Source organism: Salvelinus sp. IW2-2015, linkage group LG11, assembly GCF_002910315.2.
Source record: "Salvelinus sp. IW2-2015 linkage group LG11, ASM291031v2, whole genome shotgun sequence".
Taxonomy (NCBI): Eukaryota; Metazoa; Chordata; class Actinopteri; order Salmoniformes; family Salmonidae; genus Salvelinus; species Salvelinus sp. IW2-2015.
In genome coordinates this window covers 39,121,556-39,132,991 of record NC_036851.1, presented here as the reverse complement: position 1 = coordinate 39,132,991, position 11,436 = coordinate 39,121,556, and the positions used below count along the sequence as shown (strand labels likewise).

The window sequence follows — 11,436 nt, the reverse complement described above, 5'->3', positions numbered from 1 at the left end:
CCTTTCCTCCTCCTGCCCTTCCTCTCTTCCCCCCCCCTTTTTCTTTCTTTATTCTTCCTTCCCTCTTCTCTCATTCCCCTTTCTCTCATTCTTTCATACATCCAGTCCTCATGCTAAAGTTGCCCCCTAACTCATATGTATGGATGATGCACCCTCTATCTTGCTTCTCTACTTCACATGCACCTCTCGTTCTCCCTTGCGCTCTTTCTCGTTCTTTTTTTCTTTCTCTCGTCGCCCCCTTTCTTTTTATCTTTATCAGAAGTGTCCTTTTATCCTACCTCCCTCATCCTCTCCTCTTCTCCCTCTCTCTCATCCTCTCTCTGTCCCTCCCTCTCACTCCTTTCTCTCACTCCTTTCCATTCTCTCCTTTCTCTCTGCCTCCCTCTCTCCCTCCCCCTGTCTCTCTTTCTCAGTCCCTCAATCTCCTTCCTCCCTCTCACTCCTACCTCTCAAATCTCCCCCTCTCTGTCCCCGTCTCTCAGTCCCTTTCTCTCCTCCCATTCTGTCTCTCTCTCCTCCCTCTCTCCAGTCCTTTCTCTCCTCCCTCTCTTCTCAGTCCCTTTCTCTCCTCCTCTCTCTCAGTCCCTTTCTCTCCTCCCTCTCTCTCAGTCCCTTTCTCTCCTCCCTCTCGCTCAGTCCCTTTCTCTCCTCCCTATCTGCCTCTCTCTCCTCCCCTCTCTCTGTCCCTCTCTCTCCCCCTCTCTCTGTCCCTTTCCTCCTCCCTCTCTTCAGTCCCTTTCTCTCCTCCCTCTCCTCAGCCCCTTTCTCTCCTCCCTCTCTCTCAGTCCCGCTGTTCAGGGAGGACTTATCCCTCAGTATGTTCTTTTTTTTAAGGCTTGGCAAGCGACCCCAGTGCTGACTTATTCCTCCATGACAGCATGCTCTCTCACTAAAAGAGATTTATGGAGAAAAAAGATAGCCATATTTCTCTCACAGTTTTTTATGTAAAAAGGTTTATGGATGCCTGCGGTACATTGTGTATCTTGGCATCCGCCAAAACACTCACATGAGAGGAACACAGAGATCAGATGGATATGAGAGGACTTTGAGAGATAGAAAAACACACAAAAATACGCACACAATACCGACATGTCAATTACGCACATACAAAAACACACACACAGACAGACACAAGAAGACTTAGAAACACAGAGCAGTACACACACAAAATACACAAGCGGGAGGAGAGAGGGAGAGAATGAGAGAAAATGGGAGGAGAGAGGGAGAGAATGAGAGAAAAGGCGAAGGAGAGGGAGAGAATGAGAGAAAATGGGGGAAGAGAGAGAAGGGAGTAGCTGTAGCATTCACATCTCCTTGCAGCTCTATGAGGGATGGGCAAAAAGTGGTATGAATCTGTGAGAGAGTGTGTGTGTATTTTTGTGTGTGCTTCTGAGTTTCTAAACCCTCTTGTTTATGTCTGTTTGTGTGTGTCTCTCAGGACTGGGCAGAAGGCATGTGTGTCTCTGTTTGGAAGGAGAGGCAGTGCGGTGTCGTGATGCAAGGAACGACACCCCTCTCCCCCTTTTCTCTCCTCTCAATCCCTCCCCTTAGCAAAGGGCAAGGTCACACCCCCATCCCCCCAACCTTCTCCTCTCACACTACTGAGCTCATCTCTCTTACGACTGCAGTCCGTCACCATCACCAGAACTAATGGACTCTCTATACACTAATAATACAGATGACTACATCACTTCTAGTCACAGAATCACTCACACAGTCATACATTCACCAACTCTCTCCTTTCCCACACATGTTTTCTCAGAGCTGGAGATGGACATGGAGATGGCTGAGCTATCAGCCAATGAACTGTGACTAGATCTTAAAGATTCCTTATGTGTCCTTAGTGCCAGTTGGAGAGAAGGTAAGAAAGACATGCTTTCTGAAGTCATAGTATGTAGCCACTGGAAGAAGAAAAGAAGACTGACAAATACTAACACCACGCACACGAACCTGCCGCCCGCCTGCCCCAGACAGACAGACAGACATGTGCAGAAGCAGCTCAGGAAATGGAGAGTGATGTCACTAGAAAACACAACTAACCCTTCACTATTAACCCTTCACTATTAACCCTTGTGAGACCTCCTGGGCCCTGCCTCATAACAGCGTCTCAGATTAGAGCCTGTCCGCAGGATTGAACTGTTTTAGATATTACCCTGTGTGAGATTAGCCTCGCCTGGAGTCAGAATTCACATTGATTTAACTATTTTAGATTATACCCTGTGAGATTATGTCACGGTTGTGTGTAGAGACGGACCAAGGCGCAGCGGAGGTTGAGTTCCACATCTTTATTTCTAAGTGAAATTTAAGCAAAATAAAACAAAGAAACAACGAAACGTGACTAAGTGGTGCACATMCACAAAACACAAAATAATATCCCAAAAACACAGGTGGGAAAAATAACGACTTAAATATGATCCCCAATTAGAGACAACGATTACTAGCTGCCTCTAATTGGGAATCATACAAAACACCAACYTAGAAAAATAAACTAAAAACAACATAGACATAGAAATACTAGATCACCCCCTATTCACGCCCTGACCTACTATGACAGATTAGCCTGGCCTGGAGTCAGGAATCACATGGATTTAACTATTTTAGATATTACCCTTTGTGAGATTAGCCTCACCTGGAGTCAGGAATCACAATGGGTTTTACTATTTTAGATATTACCGCGTGTTAGGAAATTAGCGTCGCTGGGCTCAAGGAATCACATGGATTTAAATTTTTAGATATTACCCTGTGTTAGATTAGCCCTCGCCTGGAGTCAGGAATCACATGGATTTAACTCTTTTAGATATTAACCCTTTTGTTGAGATTAGCCTCCCTGGGAAGTCAGGAATCACATGGATTTAAACTATTGTCCCGATATCACCTGTGTGAGATTAGCCTCGCCTGGAGTCAGGAATCACATGGATTTAACATTTTAGATATACCCTTTGTGAGATTAGCCTCGCCTGGAGTCAGGATCACAATGGATTTACCTATTTAGATATCACCCTGTGTGAGATTAGCTGGCCTGGAGTCAGGAATCACATGGATTTAACTAGTTAGATATCAGCCTGTGTGAGATTAGCCTCGCCTGGAGTCAGGAATCACATGGATTTAACTATGTAGATATCACCCTGTGTGAGATTAGCCTCCGCCTGGAGTCAGGAATCACATGGATTTAACTATGTTAGAATATCACCCTGTGTGAGATTAGCCTCGCCTGGAGTCAGGATTCACATGGGTTTGGCTATTTATTTCCTGCCTATTCCTTTAGGTTGATCTGGCCTCACTGAGATGTCTCACCAGGGTTAATACATGCAGATCATATTAGGAGTTTGGAGAACTCCAACCCCACGATGCACTGGGAGAAGCCGTAGGAGAGATGCAAAGTGAACCGAGGAAGCAGGACGGTTTTTCTGTGTAGTAYCAAGGGGTGAGTAAACGAGTGCAATAGAGGGAGAGAGAGAGGGTTAATGAGTGAAAGAGTAGAAGAGAGAGAGAAATCAAGAATATGAGATAGAGAGGTAGAGAAAAASCGAGAGACTTAGTTAAGAGAAGGTGGTCAGCAGGCATCGGCAGGCTGTGGTTGGGGTAATGATGGCCAATCATTCAAACAAACAGTCAGTCAGTCATGCATCATTCAGCATTCTGATTGAAGAAGGAGGCGGCGGCAGAAAAGACAGCTTGTTGTTAACGGGACGCCATGGCGACCACTCACTCACTGCCTGCAGTAGAGGAGGAAGCAGCGACGGCAGGAGTAGGAAGGGGCGGGGCCCCGGTAGAGTTGGCAGACAGGGAGGAAGAGGAAAGCCCTACGTGGGTGGGGCTAGAGACAGTTTTGGCGTCGTTGTGCTGGCTGACCACAGAGGGCTGGCGTCTCAATGCCCCAGGGACCGGAGCCTGACCCGTCTGGAACGTATAGACCACGTCCATCTGCAAACAACCCACAGCACAGTCAGAGAGAAGAAAGGAGAGAGAGAGAGAGCGAGCGAGAGAGCGAGAGAGAGAGAAAGAGAAAGCGAGAGAGAGACAGCAGAAAGAGACCCTGCATGGACAGAGCAGAAACAATGGTTATGGAAATAGAGAAAATCCCCAAAATGTTAGTTGGAAGGGAGAGAAGGGGGGATTGGTGAAATTGAGGGAGCGGACTGGAATGCTTGCCACTGAATGAAAGGGGGGATATTCTGTTGTGACAGAGGAAAGGCTGAGTGCACCGGTGGGAACGAGGGAGGGAGCGATGGAGAGAAACACAAAAGAATATGGCAGACAGAGTGTTTCTACAGGCCACTGATAAGTTTGGTGTGAAGTCGTCCTCCTCTTCCCAATTATGTCCTGGTTGTGTTTGACTAACCAGCCGTACTCACACATACAACTGCAGCGCACCGCACAGCCCACCAGGATTAGACAGGGGGAGTCGTAGGGGGGAGATAAGGACCCAATTAGCTCACTGCCTCTCTCAGTCACCCTCTTCCTCCCATCCCTCCGTCCTCCCCAGGAGAGACAGAGGGAACGCTCTACTGCCTCTCTGTCACCCTCTTCCTCCCATCCCTCCGTCCTCCACAGGAGAGAGAGAGAGAACGCTCTACTGCTTCTCCTCTCAGCAATTCCTTTATCAGTGTGATAGAGGGAGGAGGGGGGAGATGAATAAGAACATTTGGCTGAGGAAGTTGAACGTCGGAATGGGAATAAAAATCTGGAGCAAACAAAATAAACGACCTTGGGAGAAACGAATAAGGAGCAGCAATTATGGCGTTGTGTTCCAATGAACGAGGAAAATGTGTCAACATTAAAACATGTTAGTTAGTTCTAAATGTACACACAGTGTATGTAAATATACTGATAACAACACAGTCTAAAAACTACACATACAACAGAGATTCTAAACTAGTCTTATTGAACCCGGCATATGAAATAACACTAACATAACAAAGACAAAATGTATATCTATTATTCTGGTCAATCAAATCGAAAGTCTTTCCATCATCAAGCATTAGAGTTAATATATAATAGCAGAGGGAGAAAGGAGAGAGGGATAGAGAAGGAAGTAGAGAGATCAATCAATTCAAGAAGAGAGAAACAGAAAGAAACAGTGAGACAGAGAGAGTTGCATATTTCAGTTGAAGAAGAGGGTAGAAGGTTAGTCAGTTACATGGTGCGCAAATAGTATAGCCTTCTGGAGAGGGTGAAAGGATTAGAGAAAAAGAGACAAAGACAGAGGAAGAAGAAAGAGAGAGAGAGACAGAAGACAGAGGAAGAAGAGAGAGAGACAGAAAGACAGAGAGAAGAAAGAGAGAGATAGAGAGACAGAAAATGAAAGAGGAAGAAGAGAGATGATACAGAAAGACAGGGAAGACAGAAAGAGTAGACAGATAAGACAGAGGGTGAAGGAAAAAGAAAGAGAGACAGAGGAAGAAGAAAGAGAGAGAGAGAGACAGAAAGACAGAGGAAAGAAGAAAGAGAGAGATACAGAAAGACAGAGGAAGAAGAACAGAGAGAGAAGACAGAAAGCCAGAGGAAAAAGAAAGAGAGAGACAGAGAAGAAGAAAGAGAGAGAGAGAGAGACAGGAAAGACACAGAGGAAGAAGAGAGGAGAAGAGAAGAAAGAAAGACAGAGAGCGAAAGAAGAAGAGAGAGAGAGAAGAGACAGAAAGACAGAGGAAGAAGAAAGAGATGAGAGACAGAAAGACAGAGAAGAAAGAGAGAGACAGACAGAAAGACGAGGAAAAAGAAAGAGAGACAGAGGAGTAAGAAAGAGAGGAGAGACAGAAAGACAGAGGAAGAAGAAAGAGGAGAGAGACAGAAAGACAGAGGAAGAAGAAAGAGAGAGAGAGAGGACAGAACAGAGGAAAGAAGAAAGAGAGAGAGAGAGAGACAGAAAGACAGAGGAAGAAGAAAGAGAGAGAGAGAGACAGAAAGACAGAGGAAGAAGAAAGAGAGAGAGAGAGACAGAAGACAGAGGAAGAAGAAAGAGAAGAGAGAGAAGAAAGACAGAGAAGAAGAAGAGAGAGAGAGAGACGAAAGACAGAGAAGAGAGAGGAGAGAGAGACAGAGAAGAAGGAAGAAGAGAGAGAGAGAGGACAGAAAGACAGAGGAAGAAGAAGAGAGAGAGAGAGACAGAAGACAGAAGGAAGAGAGAGAGAGAGAGAGACGAAAGACAGAGAAGAAGAGAGAGAGAGAGAGAGACAGAAAGACAGAGAAGAAGAGAGAGAGAGAGAGAGACAGAAAGACAGAGGAAGAAGAGAGAGAGAGAGAGAGACAGAAAGAAGAGAAGAAGAGAGAGAGAGAGAGACAGAAAGACAGAGGAAGAGAGAGAGAGAGAGACAGAAAGACAGATGAAGAAGAGAGAGAGACAGAAAGGACAGAGAAGAAGAGAGAGAGACAGGAAAGACAGAGGAAGAAGAAAGAGAGAGAGAGAGAACAGAAAGACAGAGGAAGAAGAAAGAAGAGAGAGAGACAGAAAGACAGAAAGAAGAAGAGAGAGAGACAGAAAGACAGAGGAAGAAGAAAGAGAGAGAGAACAGAAAGACAGAGGAAGAAGAAGAAGAGAGAGAGAGAGACAGAAAGACAGAGAAGAAGAAAGAGAGAGAGAGAGACAGAAAGACAGAGGAAGAAAAAGAGAGAGAGAGACAGAAGACAGAGAAGAAGAAAGAGAGAGAGAGACAGAAAGACAGAGAAGAAAAGAGAGAGAGAGACAGAAAGACAGAGAAGATAGAAAGAGAGAGAGAGAGAAGAAAGAAGAGGAAGAAGAGAGAGGAGAGAGAGACAGAAAGACAGAGGAAGGAAGAGAGAGAGAGAGAGGAGACATAAGACGAAGGAAGAAGAGAGAGAGAGAGAGACGAAAAAGACAGACGCGAAAGAAAGAGAGAGAGAGACGAAAGACAGATGAAGAAGAGAGAGAGACAGGAAAGACAGACAGAGGAAGAAAGAAAGAAGAGAGAGAGAGACCAGAAAAGAACAGAGGAAGAAGAAGAGAGAGAGAGAGACAGAAAGACAGAGGGAAGAAAAAGAGAGAGAGAGAGACAGAAAGACAGAGGAAGAAAAGAGATGAGAAGAGAACAGAAAGACAGAGGAAGAAGAGAGAGAGAGACAAAGACAGAGGAAGAAGAAAGAGAGAGAGAGAGATAGAAAGACAGAGGAAGAAGAGAGAGAGAGAAACAGAAAGACAGAGGAAGAAGAAAGAGAGAGACGGAAAGACAGAGGAAGAAGAGAGACACCTCTGAACATACTAGTAGTGAAATAGTTTAAATAAAGAAAAACCCTTGAATGAGTAGGTGTCACAGAGATAGGACTGGAGTCCGTCACAGGGATGAAAGAGTTAAAAATGGAACGTTACTGTAGACCTCGCAGACTGAGAAAGACTCCATTTAGGAAAAGCCTGAACTCTTTTTGAACCACCGCATGAGACGGACATATACGTTTACATCTAAATAACAACACAACAAACGAATCATCCTCCGCCCACTCTACAGGGGTTTTACTGCAGGCAGTATGTTGTTTCAGCATTAGCCATGGCTAATGATGCCCATATGGAGACAGAGGAATAGCCTCTGGACATGCTAACACTATGATCGTTTATTCCTGTAGGAGGGGAACCAAAGCTCGCCTTCTGGAAATGTCTCTTTATTAAGCCCACTTTATTGTAGCGCCACGGCCTAAGAATTCTGCCCACCCACACACACACACAGTACATCTGTCTCTCAGCAGAAAGGACCCAACCTGGCTGATGCGTCACCCATTGTCGGGGAGAATGGGCCATTCTAAAAAACATAGAGCSAGAGGAGGTCACCTTGTGAGACCCCCAGGAGTTGACGGGTGTGTGTGTCCCACTACATAAAGCATTTGGAGTAGAGGTCAACCGATTATGATTTTTCAACGCCGATACCGATACCGATTATTGGAGGACCAAAAAAGCCGATACCGATTAATCGGCCGATTTATTTTATTTTTTGTTGTAATAATGACAATTACAACAATACTGAAATACTGAACACTTATTTTAACTTCATATAATACATCAATAAAATCAATTTAGCCTCAAGTAAATAATGAAACATGTTCAATTTGGTTTAATAATGCAAAAACAAAGTGTTGGAGAWMAAAGTAAAAGTGGAATATGTGCCATGTAAGAAAGCTAACGTTTAAGTTCCTTGCTCAGAACATGAGAACATATGAAAGCTGGTGGTTCCTTTTAACATGAGTCTTCAATATTCCCAGGTAAAAAGTTTTAGGTTGTAGTTATTATAGGAATTATAGGACTATTTCTCTCTATARGATTTGTATTTCATATACCTTTGACTATTGGATGTTCTTATAGYCACTTTAGTATTGCCAGTGTAACAGTATAGCTTCCGTCCCTCTCCTCGCTCCTACCCGGGCTCGAACCAGGAACACATCGACAACAGCCACCCTCGAACAGCGTTACCCATGCAGAGCAAGGGGAATAAATACTCCAAGTCTCAGAGCGAGTGACGTTTGAAACGCTATTAGCGCGCACCCCGCTAACTAGCTAGCCATTTCACATCGGTTACACCAGCCTAATCTCGGAAATTGATAGGCTTGAAGTCATAAACAGCGCAATGCTTGAAGAATTGCGAAGAGCTGCTGGCAAAACGCACGAAAGTGCTGTTTGAATGAATGCTTACGAGCGTGCTGCTGCCTACCACCGCTCAGTCAGACTGCTCTATCAAATCATAGACTTAATTATAACATAATAACACACAGAAATATGAGCCTTAGGTCATTAATATGGTCAAATCCGGAAACTATAATCTCGAAAACAAAACATTTATTCTTTCAGTGAAATACGGAACCGTTCCGTATTTTATCTAACGGGTGGCATCCATAAGTCTAAATATTCCTGTTACATTGCACAACCTCCAATGTTATGTCATAATTACGTAACATTCTGGCAAATTAGTTCGCAATGAGCCAGGTGGCCCAAACTGTTGCATATACCCTGACTCTGCGTGCAATGAACGCAAGAGAAGTGACATAATTTCACCTGGTTAATATTGCCTGCTAACCTGGATTTCTTTGAGCTAAATATGCAGGTTTAAAAATATATACTTCTGTGTATTGATTTTAAGAAAGGCATTGATGTTTATGGTTAGGTACAGTCGTGCAACGATTGTGCTTTTTTCGCAAATGCGCTTTTGTTAAATCATCCCCCGTTTGGCGAAGTTGGCTGTCTTTGTTAGGAAGAAATAMTCTTCACACAGTTCGCAACGAGCCAGGCGGCCCAAACTGCTGCATAMACCCTGACTCTGTTGCAAGAGAAGTGACACCATTTCCCTAGTTAAAAGAAATTCATGTTAGCAGGCAATATTAACTAAATATGCAGGTTTAAAAATATAGCATCTCAGAGTACGAGCGCTGATCTAGGATGAGCTCCCCTCTATCCGTATGAACGTATTAATTGTGATCAAAAAGGCAGAACTGATCCTAGACCAGCACTCCTACCCGGCAATGCCAGCACTCCTACCCGGCAATGTTCGATACATACGGCTCCTGGCTTCTCATCTCCCTCTGATATTACCCATCTGGATCCTGACTCCCAACCCACTATTGTAGGATTTACTGATATATAATTACTGGATCCCGTAAGTAGTGAAATGTTACAGACAGAAGAGACAGAGCAGAGGTGACACTGACAGGAAATCAAACCAGATCCATCAGACCGTGTGTCACAGTCCCATTGTCAGGTTGTCATGAGGCCGCATTTCCCTCAGACAACAACACCCACCTGTCTGTCTTCACAGGAGACAGCAGCAGAGACATTTACGTTCCAGTCATTTAGGGAAAACTTGAAACTCTTATGTCTCAGAGAGACTTAGAATGACTGCATTCAAACAGAGAGTCTGAAACAACCACATAAGACCATGTAAGATCTTCTAAAAATACATACAGTACCAGTCAAAAGTTTGGACACCTACTCATTCAAGGGTTTTTCTTTATTTAAACTATTTCACTACTAGTATGTTCAGAGGTGTCCAGACTTTTGACTGGTACTGTATATATACACGCACACAAAATACACACGCACGCACGCACGCACACAAATCATGGGCATTAATATGGAATTGCTAGAGACGTTACCCAGTTGTTCGTGCGATTAGTTTGATATTTACGGACACAACCTAGTCATTCGTTCTTTATGTTCCGTTGACATGCCTGCTGGCAATGTTCTTATCCCTTGCTTGCTAGCTAGCCAGCTAGCTACGGATAACACAGGCACAACCTCTGCAGCTATAATAACAGCAAAATAGCTGTTTTCTATTGCCATTTCGAAAGATCCATAACAATGAGCTGATAATGGCCGATTTTTCCTGGCTTAGCTAGAAAAGTTTACCTTCTCACCAGGACACTCATCAACACTGACTGTTAATTGCAAGGAGATCACAATGTATATAAAACACTAGGCTAGAAGATATCTAAATTGTTTGTTTTTAGCAAACTTTCCAACATGACAACCAAATTCTAAAATATCAGTTGCTGAAAACAGCTGGTGAAACTAAAAACATGTGGGAGGATTTTACAGCTTTAGTGGCAGAGGGGACCAGAGTAAACCATGTTCATCACTCACCACGTTAGATCATCAGATGCTCAAAAAAAAAGATGTCTCTGCAAAAACAAATCAACACTAGCTAGCTAAGTTTTTTTCGTCATTGGACTTGTGTTTACAATGTATCCAATGTCAGTTTGTGTAGTTGTTGGTTTAGCTTTCTGTAACTTTCTGTAGCAAGAACAGTCTGCATGTGTAGGCGCATATTGCGTCATGATTTCAAGATGTCCCGATATCTTTTCCAATTAACCCAATATATTTTCCAACTGTCTTGTTATCTGGTTTTAATGTCTATTCTAYAATGCCCTCCCAGCCAATCAGAAACGAGTATTCAACAATGCTGTGGTATAAACATAAACACATATACATATACACCAATAAAAGCCCAGTAACAGTTATCAAAACAGTCATGGTAAAAAAAAGAGGTCCTCTTCTTCTATTTGAAAGAACCACTACACCTAGAGAACAGACCGCTCCTCAAGAGGGAGTATCTCTGCTCTTATGGTCTTGAAGACCTTCTGTAGGTCTTCTCCCCTGTTCACTTCTTGTTTCTGAAAAGCCTGGGGAGAGGGAGGAAGGGATGGATGGGGAGATGGGGGAGAGGGAGGGAGGGATAGAGAAAGGGAGAGGAGTACCCAATGCTCTCAACACCATTTAGATGGTCTTCTCCTCCTACAGTATACCTGTGAAACCCCTGGACAGGACTGGAAGAAAGCGAGGGAGATAGAGGGAGAGATGGGGGAACCTGCTAAGGCGAGAGCAGGTAATGGTATTTGAGGACCCCCCGGTGCGTACCAGACTGGTGATGGTATTTGAGGACCCCCCGGTGCGTACCAGACTGGTGATGTACATCACCAGTCTGGTACGTACGGGGGTCCTCAATA

General features: G+C 44.1%; 1 protein-coding gene across 3 annotated transcripts in view; it reads right to left on the bottom strand.

Moving 5' to 3' along the window:
• The window catches only part of LOC111970339 (plasma membrane calcium-transporting ATPase 1-like), a 176,772-nt gene that overhangs the window by 17,669 nt on the left and 147,667 nt on the right, over positions 1 to 11,436 (bottom strand). Inside the window, exon 22 of one of the 3 annotated variants that reach the window (XM_070445721.1) lies at positions 3,808 to 3,924. The exons of the other annotated variants lie outside the window; for them this stretch is intronic. Coding sequence (XP_070301822.1) covers positions 3,808 to 3,924 — 117 coding nt within the window. The remainder of the gene's footprint in view (positions 1 to 3,807; positions 3,925 to 11,436) is intronic. 3 annotated transcript variants of the gene reach the window in all.